At 41.9% G+C, this 21,219-nt stretch overlaps 1 protein-coding gene across 11 annotated transcripts in view; it reads left to right on the forward strand.

Moving 5' to 3' along the window:
* TACC1 (transforming acidic coiled-coil containing protein 1) overlaps positions 1-21,219 on the forward strand; it is a 146,886-nt gene that overhangs the window by 65,436 nt on the left and 60,231 nt on the right. For 2 of the 11 annotated variants that reach the window (XM_077152518.1, XM_077152522.1), the window contains exons 2-3: positions 3,453-3,639; positions 4,595-4,710. The exons of 3 other annotated variants lie outside the window; for them this stretch is intronic. In XM_077152518.1, the coding sequence (XP_077008633.1) occupies positions 3,479-3,639; positions 4,595-4,710 (277 nt within the window). In that variant the 5' untranslated portion in view covers positions 3,453-3,478. Of the gene's footprint in view, positions 1-3,160; positions 3,640-4,594; positions 4,711-21,219 lie in introns of those variants that run through there. 6 more of the 11 variants (XM_077152515.1, XM_077152517.1, XM_077152521.1 and 3 more) reach the window with 5 other exon arrangements.

Raw genomic sequence — 21,219 nt, forward strand, 5'->3', positions numbered from 1 at the left:
AACATAAATTCTGTTTGTTTTTCCAGTTCTATAAAAAGCTGTCACATTATATCTCGGCTATGTGGCAGTTTTGCTATAGATCTCATTTATGGCCTGAGTCTAATGAGTAATTAGCTGAATACTTTCCTAGGAAATCAAACTTCATTTTTGTGATACAGAATAAAATAGATGAGAGGGTGGCTCTCAAACTGTTCACCAAAGGAAAGTCTAAACAAGGGTATTTGAGCAGGCCCCAAGTTGGGAGCTTGGACAATTCTTTACTGGATACATTTTAGATCTGTTAATCTTCCTGGAGGTCGGAAAAAATACTATCTGTGGATCTGAAGTCTGACTTTCTCTTTTAAAAATTATAAAGAAGCTTTTATGATACAGTCTTCAGTATAACGTGTAATACAAATTAATTCCATGATTGAGTGTGTCTGGGTAGTAGAGGAAGGATTAAAATTCTATAGAGTGGGATCAACAATTCCATCCTGATCAAAAGGGGGAAAAAAGTGTAACACAGTATCAGTGGCTGAGAGAGATCAAATAGAGTCAAGTGGATACTCTGGAGGTCACTCTTAGCAAGCTTCAGTTAAACGTTGCTAATTTCAAGAGGTTGTGGTGAAAGTCGGACTTTATCTTAATGAGTCCATCCCTGGTCTAGGGTAGTATTCTTTGATGGTTCAGAAATTTGATTTCTCCAGGAGTCAGGCTTTAGGAATGTGTCACCCTAGCCAAACTCACTATTTGGACTATTTGTAAATAGAATCTTCATTTATTACACATCCACTGAGTGCCTGGCCCTGTGCTAATCGCTGAGGAATCGAAAATAAATCATAAATAGGATGTGGCCGCTATACTTTAGAAGCTTATGATCCATGAGCGGAACAGATATGTAACCAAATACACTATATATAGTGTGCTAAGGGTGACCTTATGACATGGCTTCCCTGGAATGGTCCTGGTTTATGCCTCTTGTCCTGGTATAGTTATTAATAGTGCCCCCTTTCACTTTAAAAACAGAGACACAATAAAAGGCACTATGAATGGATAGAGTATAAAGATGGTAGAAAGGAGGGAGAAATCAGCCATATTTCCAATAGACAGTGATGAAGGTTGGCTGGGGAGTCAAGGACTTGAGCTTGAGAGAGAGGCTGGGAGTGGGGGGGCTGTGGGTATAGATGCTCTCCAGGACTATGCAAAGCTCTGCAGGCAAAAAGGAGACAATTCTGGAAGCAGCAATTAGTTGATTCAGCTAAGCACGTTTCCCAAATTTACCTGTGATAAAAATACCCCAGGGTACTTAGTGAAAATACAGATTCCCGGATCCTACTGGCAACTTGGATTCATGGGTCTGGGAATCTGTGATTTTTAAGAAGCCCCCCACATAACTTTTTGGCATATTAAAAGGTTCAGAACCAATTCTCTACTGATTGTGGCTAGGAATACAAAGGGATGGGAGTAGGGGAGAGAAGGAAAAACAAGAATAGAGCATAAGTCAGAGGTCAGCCAGGCAGGGGTGACCCCAAGTGAGAAAACCCTCAGAGGTGAAACCAGCTTGGAGTCATTTACAAGAGTTCTGTGAAAACCAGGGCGTGCCAGAACAATGTCAATCATAATGGGGATGCAGAGGAATGAAAAGATTAGACAACTGTTCAGAAGGAAGAATGCTAGCTTCCCCATTTGCATGGGGCCCTGTGTTTCCAGGCAACAGAACACTTTTGTCAAATCCAGGGACGGGAAGGGACCCTATAATCAGGTTTACCTGGTGAGCATAAACCTAAAGATAAAAACAGTTGGATAGTTTTCTGGTATATTCCATCTACTTACTTCACATCTTTGTAGTTCCCAGAACACTCATAATAGTTGTTTTCCTATCTCTGGGAAGGAGCTAGTGACCTCTAAAATATCTGAACACTGTAACCCTTTCCCTTTTCCAGATTTCAGGTCAAAACAAAACAAAAAATCCTGCCCTACTGTTATGGTAAGACTATCTGCCAAGCCGTATCTTGCCTTCTTGCTCTTATTTTCCTTATCAAATGTGTAAAACAGTCAAGATTCATCAGCAGTATGTGCCAGCCCCTTTCAGGGGAGACTGTCGGTTCTTGCAGTTACAGCGTGACCTGTGCTCAGGTTCTGCAGCTTCGGGAACCTGCAGCCAGCTCAAGGATTCGCCGCACCTCTGGGAAATTACAATAGTAGGAGGCAAGGATCTCTCCAAGCCCGGTGTTTGAGGCAGCGGATTCACTGGAAAGAAGCCGAGCTGGTGGTTCTGGGAGGAGGCATCTCTAAACGGAGAATGAAGAAAACCTGAGGAGAGCTCTGGCATTTCTCTCTGCCTTCAAACACAAAGAGTGTTTTTATTTTTAAGGCTGCTTTCGCCAGGCCTGTCGTTGGCTTACTTCTGAAGCAACAAACGAAGTCAGAAATCAACGGACACATTATGAAATGAGAGCCTTAAAAAAAGAGAATGGGAAACCGATCAGGCTGTAATTTCACAGGGTAGTTCAGCACCTTTAACCCAAGACCCGGCCACTTCAGAGCCTCCACGAGTGAGGTTTGGGGAAAGGCAGGACATCTTAAATTCCGGCCCTTGGCCACTCCTGTAGCGTTGCTGAGGCATTTCCAAGTCCTAGGAGTGATAAGAGTTAAAGAGGAACCAGGCTGAAATCTTCCACCCTCTCGTTATTAGGGAAGGGGGGGGGGCGGTGGAAACCCGGTCAAGTGGCCCCAAAGTATTTTATAAGGGGCTAACTTTTGTGCGATTCAGTATCAGCGTCATTAAGCCACGGGAGCAGTATGAAAAAATAAAAAGGGAAGAAGAAGAAGAAGTCCGGCGCGCACGGACTCAGAAAACAGCCTGTCAGTGCCCCTGACGCAGACCCTGCTGCCCGGGTCGCCTGGGTCCTCGGCGCGCCCGCGGAGCCCGGGAGCCCCTTCCTGCAGTCGAGCCGCCACCAGCGCCGCGCCGCGGCGGGGGGATCCGCTCTGCGTTCCGCAGACTTCAAAGCCCCGGCGCCGCCGCCGCCCCCGCGCGCGCGAATAGTACGGTCCGAGGGGGCGGCTCCTGGGGCGCGGCTCCGGCGGCAGCTGAAGCGCGCCCCGCCGGCTGCGAGGCGGGAGCCGGAGACCTTGAGACCCCGGGACCGGGAGACGCGGAGACGCGGAGGCCCGGAGGCCCAGACGTCCGGCGCCGCGCGCGGGAGCCCTGAGGCCCGGGCAGAGGCATCTTCCCCGCGAGAGAAGCCCGGCCCGGAGACCGCGCGGGTGCCGGGGCCGCACCGTTTGGGAAGGAGGACGAGGAGGAAGCGGCGCTGCCTGCCGGCCGAGAGGAAGCGCTCCACCCGGGCGCCCGACGGCGCTCGTTTAACCACATCCGCGCCTCCGCTGGAAACGCTCTGAGGCGCTTGTCACCGGTTCCCTCCATTTTGAAAGGAAAAAAAAGGCTCTCCCCCTTCCCCTCCCCTTAGGAGCTGGAGCCGGAGGAGCCGCGCTCATGGCGTTCAGCCCTTGGCAGATCCTGTCCCCGGTGCAGTGGGCGAAATGGACGTGGTCTGCGGTGCGCGGCGGGGGCGCCGGAGAGGACGAGGCCGGAGGGCCCCAGGGAGACCCCGAGGAGGACGACTCTCAAGCCGAGACCAAATCCTTGAGTTTCAGGCAAGTACACAGCATCCCTGCCGAGATGCGAACGTGCTGCCACCCATTCATCCGCGGCTCATTCCGTGTGCGTGTGTGTGGTCGCCCACCCGCGTCACCATATGCATGGCAATGCTGCGTCCCCGTCGGTAATCAGGTCCCCGCTGTGCAGTCGAAAGTTAAGGGTGTTCTGTCCTCGCGTGCATTTCTTTCCCCCATCTTCGTAGGAACCCAACCCAGAATCTGCAGCCGCTCCGCATCCCCTTCTGCTGGGGCCACTTCCTCTAAGCTTCAGCCTCCCAGTGCCCTCCCACACACAGACACACACGACGATAGTGTCATTGGTCACACCCGTGGAACTTCGAGCCTTCCCTATGGCCTCCCGGGGCCCCACCATGTCCCAAAAATGCGGTCGTGGTAAAAGAAGGTCGTGTGATGACAGGCCCTTGGCGGCTGGTGAGAAATGGTGGTCTCTGCCGAGTGTCACCCGTTTGATTGAGGAAGGCAGGTGACAGCATTCTCGGCCGCGGGCCGAGCGAGTTTCCTCCAGGTAGAGGCCTGCCGGGGGGGGAAAGGAATCAAGGCGAAAATCATTTCGTTTGTTTTAGAGGGTGGGGGCATATTCATTTTAAGCTTCTGGGAAAGGGCTCTTCTGAGACAAAGAGCCTGCTGGAAAGCGCTTTTTTCGGGTGTCTGGGAAAGATGACCTCAAAAATAAATGACACTGGAGAAAAGCTCCAGAGGATGGAGGAGGGATGAGACTTCAGGGCGACAGGATGCCAGCCAGAGAAACCCAAGGAGGGTACTGCTAGGAAACCGCAGTTGTCATCCCAGGGCAAGCCAACCCATGTCGAGGACCAGTTGGATGTAAAGTTAGACAAAAATACTGGATTTTAGTATTTGTGGCTATGTAGCTGATAAAGGGTGTTGGAAATACCGTTGAAAGTGGTAATTCCTCATTTTTCCCCTTTGGCAGCTCGGATTCTGAAGGTAATTTTGAGACCCCTGAAGTCGAAACACCTATCAGATCACCACTCAAGGAATCCTGTGACTCATCACTAGCATTGACAGGACCTGGGGCCCAAACCCAAGGTAAAGTAAGCTTTGCTTTTCTGCCTCCTTTAAAGTTTTGAAAAATGTAAGAGGAAAATGTTAATTTAGGGCAGTTTGAAACAGTTTGTATTGTTTGGCTCCTTACTCAGAAAGAGCTGTTGTTTTGAAGCTCCTGGCTTATTTGAGAGGGTTTGTTAGTTTGTTTGTTTTAGGAGTACTGTGGCCCTAAGGGTCTTTCTTCCTTGAGTAGAGTTTGTGCATTTTTGCAGTATGCTATTATCAGACATTCCTGCTGGGCCCTTCCCTTCTGCTCCTGAGAAACAAAAATGTATGTGGTGGGGGGTGAAGGCTTAGATTTGGCTTCACAAATTCCTCAGGCTAAGTCACTCTCTACTGGGTGTGGTTGGAGATAAAAATTTTAGTTAAGAATTGGCTTTTGTTTTTTTATAGGAAGAACTCTCAATAGGCTGTTTCAAAACTGCCAACTTCTCCTTTTTCCGTAGAGGGTGGGTGATGAGCCCCTCACCCCATCTAAGAAACCTGGCACAGACACCCTTTCCTTAGCCCTTCCGAGCCCAACCTTGAGCCTCTCCTTCATTTATAGAAGTTTCTGTGGTTCCATTCAATTAGTAGGAGTCTTTTTTTGTTACACAGCCAGTTTTGAGAAAAATATCACCTGTCCTAATAGCATTTATTCACTCAAGTTCACTGAGATTCAGCAATGAGAACACCTGTTCTCACATTGTGGAGGGAGATGAACATTTTAAGGGTTAGGCAACATATATACATCAGCTTAAATGTAGAGTGCTAAGCAGGGGGCGGGGAAATACGAGGTACTGGGTGGAGAGAGGAGATCCTGAAGAGTAATCAGGAGAAGTATTACTGATAAGGTGATGAGCAGAGATCAGAAGGAGGATTGAGGGCACAAGCCTTCTAGGTTCCTCGGGAAAGAACCTGTTCAGGCCCAAGCCCAGTTCTTGCAGAGTATGGGCTGGGGCTGCAGCGAGACTGAAAAACACGCCAGACACAGAAGCAGACATGAATTTATTGGGACTTAGGAACAGAAGTATTCCGGTGGCGGCCGTTCCGGACATCAGCACCCCGCAAAGGGAACAGAAATGCATGAGGCAATATATGATTTCAGAACAAAGGCATTCCATATAGTATGAGGACATTGGGTCTTTAGTATAATCTCCAAAACCTGATGTTTTACTAAGGTTAGTGTATATGCTGTTTTTACATCCTTCCCCTTCTGGGGAGATTGTTTACTTTCTTGCCCTTTGTTCTTGGCTAAAGCAGGTCTTATAAGGGCTTTTAGGAGGGGCCCTGGTGTCCAGTCACCGCAAAACTCTTCCAGCAGAGGGAATGGCATCTGCAAAGGTTTGATGCATCCCATCTGCAGTGGCGTGAGGCCCTGTGGGTGGGAAGGGCCTGTCGTGTTCGAGGACCAGCGAAGAGGCCAGTGATGAGGGGCCACAGTAAGCATTGAAGTCAGAGATGTGAGTGCAGGACTAGATCAAATTCTAATGATTTGGTGTTTTTTCCCGGTGAGATGAGAAGCCATTGGAAGACTTTGAGCTGAGCGATCATGCTTTAATTTCCTTTTTAAAAGGTTCACTGTTAGGTAGTATTACAGTTAGGTAGTATTGTGCTGTCCATTTCTGAGTTTTTGTATCCAATCCTGATGCACAGTCTGTATCCCTTCAGCTCCAATTACCCAATATCTTACCCATATAATTATGTTAAAACACTGAATGAAGCTGCATGTGAGAATGATAGAGGGAGGAGGGCTGGGGACATAAAAAAAAATGAAAAAAAATAAACTCACTGGCTACTGTATGGAGAAGGGACTCTAGGATGGATATCCTTTTTATGTGGTTTCTCTATTGTTGTGTTCATCCCTGTCATCCAAGAGTGGCAGATAGAGGCAGCTTTCAGTTAATTCAGTTACCTGATTTTAGAACTGACTGGACTTTTCCTTCCCCTCAGTTACTGTATTTTATTGGTTCACAGGTCACCTAGGAATTCAAGTCACTCTGGTGAAGGATTTCAGGACAGGGCTGGAATTATCGGCAAAATGACATCAGCTTTTTTTGTGGCTGGTTTTGCTTATATTGAGAGTTCCATACTGGGATCCCCCTTCTGGAAATGCAGCAATAGCCTCAACTTGCCCTAGGCTGCTTTTTGCCATTGTTTTAGGTGGGGACTGTATAGGGACAGCCAAATTCATATGTTGAGAAACTTGTGCTTGGTACTTGCTCCTGTGTAGGACTTTCAGTCTTTATTCTTCAGAGCTTCCCTTTTCTTCTCTCAAGCTTTGCTGATGTGAAGGGAGATTTAAAACCTTGAAAGAACTATTTTGTAGCCTTCCCATCAAATTTAAATCAAGTTCATAAGACACATGTTAAGTAGCTGTTTTAAAGCCTGTTTGAATTGCCCCAGCTTGGGCTGTCCCTTCCTTATGCAGTTACTTTAACTGGTGGGTTGAGTAACTGCTAAAGTCTTTGTTAATTGAATAGCAGCCTGTATGACCTAGGTTTGCAAAACCACAGAGACCCAATTGTTTGGTCTTTCCTATGCTATTGACTCATTGCCATTTTTGACAACTTCTAACTCATACTCTTCTTTTCACTCTCTCTAAAATAGTTTTCCTTTTTGAGAATCATGAGGTTGGAAAAGCTCCGTGGAAGAAAATGTATGGTGGGTGGGTGAGGGAAGGCTAGGAAACAACTACTACAGATGATGAATTCTCTAAATTTAGGGTCTTTAAAAAAAAATAGGATGATTCCTCATCAGCCTGGTAGTATCCTACATTTAGGGTTCCTTCTACGTACCATCTAGTGCTAGTGCAGGGTCATGCTGATGGCTTTGGAAATGCAACCATGCCCCCACAGTCCTGTCCAGGGAAGATTTCAGTGGGCAAAAATTCCTCAAGAGTCATTCATTCTGAAGTTAATTTTGGAGAATGGTAGTTCACTTTCCTCCCAAATTGCTGATTGTTTTGCTTCTGATAAAGTTGGTCTTTCATAGTTCTCTGATTCAGGGCGTGGTTGGACAGCAGGTGTAGATTATATAAGATTATGTCTTCTGGAAGAAAGGTTTATGAGCTGTTAACCCATCAGGAATTGGCGTTAACGTGAAAAAGGTCTTGATTTCCTCAACTGTGCCCCACATAGCATATCCCTTTGACGCACCCCCCCACCTCCACCCACATATAATTCTTTGAACTCAGGGACACAGATATCTAAGTCTGTTTTGAGGTTACTGTTCTTTTTTATTGGAAATTTTTTGGGATTCACAGTACCTAAACTCTATGACTGTAAAAGTTATATACCATTCTAGGAATTAAACAGTAGGTAAGTTTGTGATTTTTTTTTCTTTTTTAAATTACAGATGAGGCAGAATAACTGGTAAAATAAACTCTAGCCAAGGAGGTTTCTTACAAATACCAGACTTGTGGCTATAACATTCAGACTGTAGGTTCTATATTTGCTATTTGTCTGCCTCCTAGGATGAAGGGGCTTTTAAGCTGCCAGTGCAGTCACTGTACTTTCTCTTTTGCTTGTAGGCCACTTTAAGCTAAACATTAGGAATTGTTGTCATTTGTGATTTTGTCCAGCCGTTATAGCCTACAAATGCTGTAGTGGATGTACTCAACTACTTGAAACCCCCTTCTTTACCCTATTCCCACATCTTTATTGAGAAAGAGAATCTTAATTAATTCAGAAAACTCTCACATCACCCTTTGGTACAACCGGTTACGGTTACGCCTACCCAGTTTGATATGTTAATTAGATGAATGAATTTCTCAAAGACTTACTATAGTCCTCTGGAATAGAGGGAGGGAAGTAAACAGGATCAATCTACAGATATTTACTCTTGGAGGTTTTTGTGGGGAATGCAGAGCTGTTTGGTGACATAAAATTTGGGAGTCTTAGACATCAGCAAACTCTGACTTGATATCTACTGCTTGTTTTTGTACTACCTGCTGGCTGAATGGTTTTCGCATTTTCAGATAGTTGGGGGGAAAAGATTAATATTTTGTGATGCATGAAAATTACATGAAATTCAAATTTCAATATCCACAAATAAAGTTTTATTGAAATACCGCCATGCTCATTCATTTCAGTTATCTAAAATATATTATTTTAAAAGGAAATTAGGGAAGAATGGGGAAAATTTTACAGTCATTTAACACAAGGACAGACATACTGATTTTTTAACTTTTACCCATTAAGTGATTTTAATGTAACTTTGGGTATTTGAGAGTTTGTAATTTGACTTTGCAAATCTTTTAATAGTCATTAGAATGTTTTAGACTATACATATAAGAACTAGATTGGAGATCTTGTTAAAATGTAAGACTTAGATTTATTTATTTTTTTCTTTTGGGTACATGGTCTGGGAATCAAACCCGGATCTCCTGTGTGAAAGGCTAGCATTCTAACACTGCACCACCCGTGCATCCCTTAGGTTTTTTATTCTAAGGCTTTGGGTTATATACAAAGGCAAATATTAATATGCCAACATTTTTCATTAGGTACATATTGAAGTGTTCCATTCAACTCTACATATATGTTCTTCTGGGGATTTATCTTTTTATACTCTCCTCACCCCCAACACAGAAATTGTGTTATTAGAATTTCGTAGAAATAAATATAACAGAACTTATAAGTACCCTTAATGTTATCTAATCCAGCAGTCCAGCCCACAGTTGACAACATCCAGGCTAATGGATTTATTTATGTGTGTATTTATTTGGTGTGATTGGCTCTTTTCATTTAATTTTTCACATTACATGATTCTGTTAAGATATTTAAGGCTTGAAAACCTCAGCAGCATAGAGCAATTCCATTTTTTTCATATAATGTTTTTTACATCTCAAGTTGGAGATTCCAGTTAGTTAATTAAAGAGATCAGAGCCCTGGGTTTTTTTTGTTTGTTTATCAAAATGTAAATGAGCCATTTAAGGAGCATCTGTACTTTTATATGGTGATCCTCCTAAAGAGAATATCTTTTTGAGGGAAAAAGGGGTAAACTTTAGTTTTTTCAAGTAGAGAGAGTGCAGAGCTACAGAGGAGCAACAGGTTTTGAATTAAAACACAGGACAGAAGGAAAAGTCTACTAACAGAAAGGAACGATTTTGGTAACTGTCAAGGCAGTGTTTTTTCTTTTAGGATGAATGGTAAACTCAAGACCTTCTTAAGAAATATGATGATTAAATTCATTTCAGAATTAGATTTCCCTGTTTTGCGCTTACTTGAGCATCATATAAAGCAATATAATTTATTTTGATTGTTTCTGGTGGCAGAGACATTTTCCGCCTGTGTTGTGTGTGTGTGTGTATGCGTGTATTTGGCAGTCCTTATTGTCAGCACTAAATAGTTCCTCCTAAAAAGTGGAAGTGGGGATGTGGTCTAAAGCCACGTCAGCATTTAAATTAAAGAATACTTGGGTGTGGGGATAATTGGGAACGCTGGATTTTCTGCATAATTTTTCTCTAGACCTACAACTTCTCTAATTAAAAAAAAAAAAAAAAGCTTACCATTTTAGTTTCCTGGGCAGCTGGAAGCAGATACCATAAAATGGATTGTCTTTAATAATGGAAATTTATTAGCTTACAAGCTTACAGATTTGAGGCTGAGGAAAATGTCCAAAATCAAGGGATCAGCAAGGCAATGCTTTCTTCCCAAATCCTGCTTTACTGCCAGTGATCCTTTACCCCTCTGCCATGTGGTAAGAGGTGTCCTGGTCTCTTGTTTCTCTTTTGGGTTTCACTGCTTTCAGCTTCTTATTTCTGTGGCTTTCTCTGCCTTACCCTCTCTATGTTCATGCTTTTATAAAGGACTCCTATAAGAGGTTTAAGACCCATCCTGAGTGAGATGGGTCACACCGTCACTGAAATGACCTCATCAAAAGGTCCTACTTACAGAGGGTCTGCACCCATTGTAATGGATTAAATTTTAGAACATGCCTCTCTCTCTGGAAGTACATACAGCTTCAAGCTACCACATTTATATATATGTGTGTCCTATATCAATGCAGCATTGTTATAAAAATCAAATAAGATGAAGTAAAAAAAAAAAATCACTTGCCTCCAATACATCCAGTAAAACAGGAAGGTGGTGGTCTGCTAGGTGGAAGTCTTATCATAGAGAATCTGGAGACCAATAATTCATTGTTATATTTCCATCAATGATACAGGAAAGAGTTATCTGGACTGACTGGTGAAGTATTTGCATCTTCCAAACTAAACCATTTAGTTATATTTTTCATTTGTGAATTAATAGAATACTCCAACCTTTAATATTCCCTTGTAAATTTGGCCATCAATCATCTAACCCCTGGGGATCCAATTATATTTGTGTGACCTAATAATATATATATATATATATATATATATATATTTATTATTATTATTATTATTTTTTTAAATAGTAGCCATAGTCTTTTTTAAGTGACCTGTAGCTACTCCTCGGCCGTCCGCGTGCGTAGGGGCATGTCCTCCCCGAGGGTCACAGGGTGGCCGGGTAGAGTTTCCATCCTGTTTTGCTTTGATTTCTTTTTTTTTTTTATCCCCTCCCACCCCCACCCGCCCCACTCCAAGCCTTTCACTTTCACGAATTAAGCATCTCCTGACCTCCTGCACCTACTCATAGGACGCCCTCAGGGACATATACCATTTTGTCACGATCTCCTAAACCCAGTTTAGTGATAAGGATCATGGTTTATTCATTCAAAACACTCATGCCAGTAGGGATTTGAATCCTAGGGATTGCTAAATTGCCATATGACTATTAAAGTTTGGCTTAGAAAGGATTTGCAGCTTATAGGTTCAAGATCTCATCTTCACCTTTGCATGTTCATGAACCTAATTTTACTAGGTCACACAAATGTAATTGGATCCCCAGGGGTTAGACTGATGATGGCCAGACTTACAAGGAAATATTAAAGGTTGGAGTGTTTTATTAATTCACAAATGAAAAATGTAACTTAATATTTAATTTGGAAGTGCAAGTACTCTACTAGTCAGTCCAGATAACTCTTTCCTATGTCATTGCTGGAAATGTAATAATGAATTATTGGTCTCCAGCTTTTCTATCACGTAAGACTTCCACCTAGCAGACCACCACCTTCCTGTTTTATTGGATGTATTGGAGGCAAGTGATTTTTTTTTTCTTCATCTTATTTGATTTTTATAACAGTGCTGCATTGATACAGGACATGGGAAGAAATGGAAGACATTCAGAAGAAACGGGAAGTTCAGCAATAGCTTTTGCTTTCACTTTGTACCTGTGAGTGGTAGGTCATGGTGAATGAGAAGAGGAGGGTCTGTGGAGATGCGTTTAGCCTCCTGGGACTCTGTACCTGTTTGGGGGATAGGAAGAAGAGTTTTTAAGAGGATTGTATTAGTTACCTATTGCTGCATAATAAATACTCCAAAACTTAGTGGCTTAAAACAATGAACATTTATTATCTCACAGTTTCTGAGCTTGGGAATTTGGGAACAGCATAACTAGGTGGTCTGGCTTGGGATAGTTGGTGAGATGGCAAATTGTTGTCTGGGGCTGCAGTCATATGAAGGCCTGACGGGGGCTGGAGGACCCACTTCCTGGGTGACCCACTCAGGCCTGGCAGGGTAGTGTTGGCTCTCTTCACCATGTGGGCCTCCCAGGGCTGCTGGACAGTCCTCACAGCATGGAGACGATTTCCCCCAGAGGGAGCGATCCAAGAGCAAGCAGGATGGAAACTGCAGTGTCTTTTATGACTAGCCTCTGACATCACACTCTGTTATTTCCACAATATCCTTTTGGTTACACAGATAAGCCCAAGGATGTGAATTTACCAGGAAGCGAGACTCATTGGGGGCCATCTCAGAGGCTGGCTACCACAAGGCCCTTTTCTACTTGTTAAAAGACTTGAAGCAAAGAGTGTCATTTCTTGAAGGAAAGAGTGTGAAAAGTCTGGAAGGCTTTTTTCATTGCTTTCTTCCCTTAGGGGGCCTCTTCACTGCTCCTCAACCCTTCCTTTTGCCCCTGTTGCAGGAACGAAAGTGGCAGGAGAGATAACTTGGTCCTAGACCAAGGTCATTGCCCTGCTTTAGTGGCCTCTCATGTACCCAGAGTAGTGGGTGCTGCTGCTCCGTCTGGAGGCTCCTGTTTTGATGAACATTCTTCCTCTTTTTCTTTATCTAGTATCAGCCTTTCAAATCTGTGGGGTCTGTGTGGGGTGTGGGTGGTTGCTACTTGGTGAGAGAGGCGGTTGGTATTTGAATTCTCCAGTAATTATTTCTAAAGAGATGTGCATTATGGTTGTTTGGCAGCAACAGATTGACGTTACACAGTTTCACATCTCTCAGAGGAGGCCCATCTGTTAGCACGTGCTCTTGCTCCCCTCTCTCTTCCTCCTGTATAATGGCTTGGCCATGGAGAAGTCCTGTGGGGAGCCTTCTGTGATATCTGTCTGTGATGTGGGATTTCTGCTCTGTTTGAAACGTGACCTCAAACAGGTCCAGATGGTTCCAGAATTTGCAGGCATTTCATGAGTGAGAAGACATTCACTGTTGGGCTTGTCTTCTCTGGACATGGCTTTGGCTTCCTGGTGGATAAACTCTTCCTAATTAGTAAACCCAACTTTCTTACTATATTGTAATCCTGGCCCTCAGAGGGTAGGGTTTCTTTTTAGATAAAGTAACCTGAGGTGTTATTATGAGAATTTGAAATACTTTCTTCATCATTTTTCAGGTTGTCAAATGGTTTTCCAGATTATTCTTTACCTGTAGAGTTTGTGTTTGAGGGAGCCTCTTTCAAAAGTTAGAAGCTTATCTCAGGAGAATAGCACCACAGCTGGCACCCTGTCTCTTTAAACTGATCCTTCCTCAGCTCCTGGGCAGTGTTTCTGCTTGGTGTTTTTTTGGAGGATGGGGTGGGGGGTGGGATTTGAACAGTTAGTTTGCTGTGTCAGTTCTATCAGGTATGTGTATGTGTATATGCGCATATGTGTGTGTTTTGTTGTTTTTCTGCTTTGGGGTCAGACATCTTAAAATCATGGTGTGCCTGAAAAGGTGTTTTGCCTTTTCCTGTCTTGACTCACCCACTTTGACCTCATGCTTCTGGGTGGCCTGGGGCCCAGTAGTTGTCCTGGGAATGTGAACTCTGCACCACGTACCCTTTGTGTCCTGGAAAGGCTTTGTATGGTTGTGTCATGGTTCCTTCTCTAGACAGTATATTGTGTCCACTTCTCTTCCATTTAAAGCCAGTGCCCTTGACTAAGTGGCTGAGAGCATACATATCTCAAATACACATCAACTTTGGGGGGATTCAGAAGGACTGGGAACTGGAAGACATGAAACTGAAAAAAAAAAAACCCTCGAATTTTGAACGCTTTCCTAAATGCTAATAAGGATCTTATTAACAGTCTTCTCAGGTCAGACCGTTTAGCAGAAAGGAATGGCACATGCGCCAGAATCACATCTCTTTCCGTCTTGAAGCCCTTGACTCAAAAATGAGAGAGTCGGTGTGATTATGAAAACCCTGTGTCTGATGCTCCTTTTATCCAGGGTATGGACAGATGAGTAAAAAAGAAATAAGGGTAAAAAATAAATAATAGGGGGAGATAAAAGGTAAAAATTGAGTTGATTGAAATACTGTGGGTCAATGAGAGGGAGATGTTAGGGGTATGGGATGTGTGAGTTCTTTTTTCTTTCTTTTCATTTCTTTTTCTGGAGCGATGCAAATGATCTAAAAATGATCGTGGTGAAGAATGCACAATTATGTAATGATATTGTGAGCATTGATTATATAATATGGTGTGAATTTATGTGTGTGGATATTCCTCAATAAAAATAATTTTAAAAGAAATGAGAGAGTCGAGAGTGGGAATGCAAAACTAAGGCATACATCTAATGGAGAAGTGGGGTTTCAAAGGGAAAAAGCCAAATGAAAAAAAAAAGAAGTGCTCCATTTGGCTTTGGTGTGGAGCTGTACAGTTTCGTTACCTACTATATATAATATATATACTTTTTCTCTGCATAAAAAAGACCATCAGGTGAGGAGCAAGTCCTGTATGTCTCATTCCATTCATTTGACACTGGACCCTGACCGAGCAGCAACTCTGTTGGGCACTCGGTCTCTGTTTTGGGTATACAAACAGGAGTGGGAAATAACACCCAGGAGTTGCTCAGTGTCTGAAGGGAGCTAGTTGGTGTCTATTTCCCAGACCTCTTGACCTCCTTGGCTTCCCTAGAAATTTTAGCAAGAGATAGGGAATGCACAAGGGACTGGAAGAAGTCAAATGTTAAAAATTAAAATGAAAAGCCTTACCCCCTCCAAACAAAATGAAATAAAAGCTTTTTGAGGATGACAATTGTATTTCTAGGATGGTTCATATATTCGGCTATGCCTATTGTGGGAGAGCGGGGTGATGTCATTTTTTTCTCCTCTTTCTGTAAATAGAATTTATCTAGCACATTGTAGACTTCCTCAAGAGAAATGAAAAAGCCCAAATGGATGTGGGAGAAGAGATGTGATGGTGAGACCTGCCACCTCCCTCAAGTGTGTGTCCCTGGAAGTGGTACATGAGACCAGTTACAGCACATTCAGAAGTGTAATCTCTGGTATATTAGAACATTTTATTAGGAGTCGTGGAATGCTGCTCCTGCTCTGTTACCCTCTGAGTTTCAGTTTTCTAACAGTTGTATTAAGATATAGTTCACAGGCCATACAGTTCGACTATTTAATGAGTACAATTCAGTGATTTTCATTATGTTCACAGAGTTGTACAGTTATCACCACAGTCTAATTTTTACAATATTTTTATCACACTAAAACTTAGTATCTATGAGCAGTCACTCCTCATGCACCCTGCAGCCCTATCCTCCCTCTCCCTGCCAGCAACCACTGATATATTTTCAGTCTGTAGATTTGCTTATTCTGGACATTTCATATAAATGAAATCATATGATATGTGATCTTCTGTGGCTGGCTTTGTTCACTCACCATCATGTTTTCAAGATTCATCCATGTTGTACCAGGTATTAGTACATCGGTTCTTCATTCCTATTTATTGCCAAATGGTTTTCCATTGTATGGATATATACCATATTTTATTTATCTCTTGATCAGTTGGTGGACATTTGGGTTGTTTCCACTTTTTGACACTTATGAATAATGCTGCTGTGAACATTCATGTAGTTCATAGTTTCATTTTGTTTTGTTTTGTTTTACACTGACGGACACCAGGAATTGAACCCAGGTGTCCGGCATGGCAGGCGAGAACTCTGCCTGCTGAGTCACTGTGTCCCGCCCCGTGTTCATAGTTTTTGGGTGAATGTATGTTTCTAATCCTAGGTCTGCCTGGGAATGGAATTGCTGTGTCTTATCTCGATGACTAACTTTTTTTTTTTGTCCTTTTGTGTCTGGTTTATTATTTTTTTTACATTTTTTATTGTGAAATATATACAAAAAAGCAATAAATTTACAAGTGCATTTTAACAGGTAGTTATAGAATAGATTTGAAAGTTTGGTATGGGTTGCAGTTCCACGATTTTTTGTTTTTTCTTCTAGCTGCTCCAAGATACTGGAGACCAAAAGAAATATCAATATAATGATTCGGCAGTCATACTCATTTGTCTGTGGTTAACATTTTGAGAAACTGTTTTTCAAAGTGATTACACCATTTTACATTCCCACCGACAACGTATGAGGATTCCAGTTTCCCCACAACTGCACCTTTTTATACAGAAAACACTACCTTTGCTGGCTTTTGATTTTAAAGGAATTTGTCAACTTCACCTCTCTTTCTAAATGAGTTACTTCCTTTTGAACTTGCCTATGTGTTCAGCAATTGAAGCACACTCTCAGAAAGTGTTGTGTGAAATAATTCTTAATTTTTAAAAGCCAACAAGGTTTTATTTTTAAAAGACCTTGATTACTGACTAAAAAGCAATATGGAAGAAGCTGGGATACAGTGCCTCTAAGCAGTGGGCTACAGGGGAGGTTAGGAAATCTAGAATAGACCAAGCTCAGGCTTTCCTCCTGGAATAAAGAGAACAGGAGCTCTCAGTGCTTCCTGGTCACTGGATGGGTCAGAGCTGACTCGCTAATGGGGCACTGTTGCTCTTTGACCCTGGTAGTGTAAGATCTATGTTCTGCTGCCCGTCAAGAAATAGGCACAGAGAGAGGCCAAAAATCACTTTAATTCCCTTTCCAACTAGTTCATATCCCCTTAAAAACAAGGACAACAGTCTCTCTCCTGAAATACTATTTAGAAAAGAGGAGCATAGCACAAGTGTTCAATTTCATAAATTGCCGACAGTGGAAACATTAAATACTTTTGATGCTGGGTGTTATGGGCTGAATTGTTCCCCCCCCAAAAAAAGATATGTTTACATTCTAATCTGCAACTCCTCAGAAATGTGACATTTGATAATAGGGACATCAGAGGTGAAATTATTTAAATTGAGTTAATATTAGAGTAGGGCTGGCTGCTAATCCGGTATGTCTGCTATTTCTGTAAGAAGAAGAGAAGAGACAGACAGGAGAGACGACAACCATGTGACAACAGAGACAGGTTGAGGTCCTGCAACTGCAAGCCAAAAAATGGCAAGGACTGACGACAGCAAACCTCCACAGTTAGAGAGAGGCAGGGAAAATTCTCTCCTGTAGGTTCCAGAAGGAACATGGCCCTGCCAACACCTTGATTCAGACTTCTAGCCTCTAAAATTCTGTTGTCTTAAACCACCCAGTTTATGGTATTTTGTTTTGGCAGCCCTATAAAACTAATACATTGAATTTGAAAAGTGCAAAGAAACTAAAAAGAACTCAAACACTATTTAGTGCAGTTGGACTCGGCTTTCCTAGAACTAAGAATGAGAACAAATGAAATTCTTCATATTTATATGGTCTTCAGGGCCTTCTGTTATGACATGGTATGATTCTTAAATCGACCCTGTGAAAACAGCATAGCAGGACTTGTTAATTCCATTTGAAAATGATAGTATGAATAATGATATGACAACAAATTAGGTAACTCAGATGAAATAGACAAATTTTTAGAAAGCCACAAACTTCTGAAACTGACTGAAGAGGAAATAGAAAATCAAATCTGAATGGATATAAAATCAGTAACGAGATTGAATAAATAATTTTAAAAGTCCCACAAAGAAAATACCAGGAGCAAACTCGTGAATTCTACCAAACATATGAAGAAGAATTAATATCAATTTTTCCATAAACTCCTCCAAAGAAGCAGGAAACACTTGACCATTTCCTGAAGGGGCTTTGAATGTGAAATGTGGCCCTTGTCTCTTTAAGAAAAAAAAATAAAAGGCATGCATGTTGGAAAGGAAATAAACCTGTCTCTGTTTGTGGATACTATAATCTTGCATATAGAAAATCCTAAGGACCCACCAAAAAAACTATTATAATTATATAGGGTACAAGATCAAGATGCGAAAATCAATTGTATTTCTGTACACTTGCAGTGAACAGTCTGAAAATGAAATTAAGAAAAATTCAATTTATAATAGTATCAAAAATAATGAAATACTTAGGAGTGAACTTAAGAAAAGTGTAAGATTTGTTCTCTGAAAACTGTAATATATTATTGGAATAAATTAAAGACCTAAATAAATGGAAAGACATCACATGCTCATGGATTGGATGATAAATACTAAAATGACAGTACTCCCCAAATTGATCCACAGAGTCAATAATACAATTTGCCAAAATTCTAGCTGCCTTCCTTGCAGAAATTAACAAGCTAATCCTAAAATTCATATGAAAATGCAGGGGAACCAAAATAGTGATAACAATCTTGAGAAAAAAAAAACACAGAGGATTCACACTTCCCTATTTCAAAATTCATTGCAAAACTACAATAATCAAGACAGTGTGGTACTCACATAAAGATAGGTATATATATAGATCAGTTAAAAGAATTGAGAGGTCAAATGTCAGTCTTTGTATTTGTCAATTGATGTTTGACAAGGGTTCTGAGCCAGTTTCAATCTCTGTGTATCCAGAAAAGCTGTGTCCTTTAATCCTCATTCGGTATTGCTGGGTGGGATCTTTGTGATTGTTTTCATGGAGATGTGTCTCCACCCAGTCATGGTGGGGTTGCTTACTAGAGCCCTTTAAGAGGAAATCATTTTGGAAAAAAGCTTGAGAGCCCACACAAGATGAAGAAGGAAAACACCCCTAGGGGAGCTTCCTGAAACAAGAAGCTGGGAGAGAAAGCTAGCAGACTGCACCTCGTGCCCTTCCAGCTGAGAAAGAAACCCCGAACTTCATCTGCCTTTTTTGAGTAAAGATAACCTCTTGTTGGTGCCTTAATTTGGACATTTTCATAGCCTTGCCTTAATCTGGACATTTTCATGACCTTAGAACGGTAAATTTGCAGCTTAATAAATTCCCCTTTTTAAAAGCTGTTCTGTTTCTGGTATATCACATTCCAGCAGCTTGCAGACTAGAACAGGTGCCAAATTAGTTCAGCTGCGGAATAGTCTTTTGAACAAATATGCTGGAACAAATGGAAATCCACATGCAAAAGAATGAAAGTGAACCCTACCTCATACCATATATAAAAATTAACTCAAAATGGCTCATAGACCTAAATGTAAGAGCTCACACTATAAAATTCTTAGAAGAAAAGATAGGAGTTAATCTTTATAACCTTGGGTCAGGCAAAGCTTTCTTAGATATGACACCAAAAGCGTAAGTTACAAAAGAAAAAATAGATATATTGGACTGCATCAAAATTAAAAAAAAAAAAAAAAAAAAAACCTTTCCATTTCAAATGATACCACCAAGAAAGTAAAACCCACAGAATTGGAGATGATATTTGCAATCATATACCTGATAAGGGATTTGTATGCAGAATATATAAAGAACCAGAACTCAATAATAAAAAGGTAAATTGCCCAATTGAAAAATAGGCAAAGAGAATCTGAACAGACATTTCTCTAAAGAAAATATACAAATGGCCAATAAGTAAATAAAAAATGTTCGGCATCATTAGTCATTAGGGAAATGCAAATCAAAATCACAAGATACCACCTCACACTCAGTAGGATGGCCATAATACAAAAGACAGATCATAAATAGTGGCCTGGGAGGTGGCAATCAACTTGAAGAGGTGATGGTTATTTCCTCTCTATTCAGTGCTTGACTGTCTCCTGAAGGGACTTTGAATGTTAAAGTGGCCCTTGTCTCTGAAACTGGATATAAGTCTCATGCCCTTATTTTGTGGTTGTTAGTACCTAGCACAGTGTAGGCTGCAGATCATAGGCCTGTGGTGGTGGTTGGATGGTTATCTTAGAAAATATTTTGTGATTTGATTGTAGGGCCTTAAGTCCTGACAAAGCTACCAGTTTAAGCTAGGGAATGCTGACACTGAATACCTATGTATGTGTTTTTTTTTAACCTTCATATAGAATTTCTTAGCAGTGTGGCTTACAGTCAATCACTTTTACACTTCTCTAAACTGTCACCATCATTGCTGGTCCTTCGAGTTTTTTGCATCCTTTGCTATATCTTTCATGTGAATAGCAGAGATGCACAATAGAAATCTAGGGCAGTGCTTTGGTAATCATAGGGGCCCTTTGCTATAGCTGACAGACTGATGCTTGCTGAAAATGGGACATATTACGGCCTGAGGGATTGTGTGAAACTGTGGCTGCATCTCCACCAATGAGGACAAAGCGGAGTAATGGAGTAGGAGTGATTCTGGCTGTTTGGGATGTCTGGTCCAGCCTGGTCATTTGGATTCCTTATCTCAATTCTGAGTGTTCAGAGGCAGTGGCGTTAGAGGTTTGACCCTCGTCACTCCTCTGCTTCTAAACGAACTCCCCGATGCCCAGCCCTCAGTGGATGGGACAGTGGTGAGCAATAAGCATGACCCTATATCATCGGCATTGAACCTCTGCCTCAGAACCCTTCTTTCTGGGCTCGTGATCCCTCTTGGGTTTTCTCAGGTTCATCCTGTGAATAAAGAGAAAATAGATTCATGAAAATCACCCTTGATTTAATTGGGAGGCTGTCTAGCCTGGTTGAACTACGACCTGCCTTTGCCCAAACTAGGCTTGACTCCTGGGTTCACTTTCTGACCCATGGCTTCTTCATGTGTAAAATGGGTTAAGTAATATGCCACAGGGTTGGTATGAGGATTAACTGAAATAATGTACTTAGAGCTCCATGCACATTAAAATAATAGTGTAATTATGAAGAATTTTTCAAAAGGGAGACACTTCATAAACAGCCCTTAATACATACCAACTCTATTGTCTGGGAAGGAGGAGGAGTGGAGTTGGTTGGGGTGGGAGGGTCCCGAGGTAAGGTGAAGACAAAGGAGAGAAAGGTAAGCAGGGGATTAGGTTTGGAGTAAGAAGAGATTTTTATGCTTTATAAAAAGGTTCTATCTCAGGATAGGAGGATTGACTCAATGTGAGTCATTTGTTCACATATCTCTAACATTTGGGATAATTTAATGCTTATCTAAAGTTTATTGTTTAAGAATTCTTACTCATTAAAGGACCTCTGAGTAGCTCAT

This window comes from Tamandua tetradactyla, chromosome 3 (genome assembly GCF_023851605.1).
Source record: "Tamandua tetradactyla isolate mTamTet1 chromosome 3, mTamTet1.pri, whole genome shotgun sequence".
Classification (NCBI taxonomy): Eukaryota; Metazoa; Chordata; class Mammalia; order Pilosa; family Myrmecophagidae; genus Tamandua; species Tamandua tetradactyla.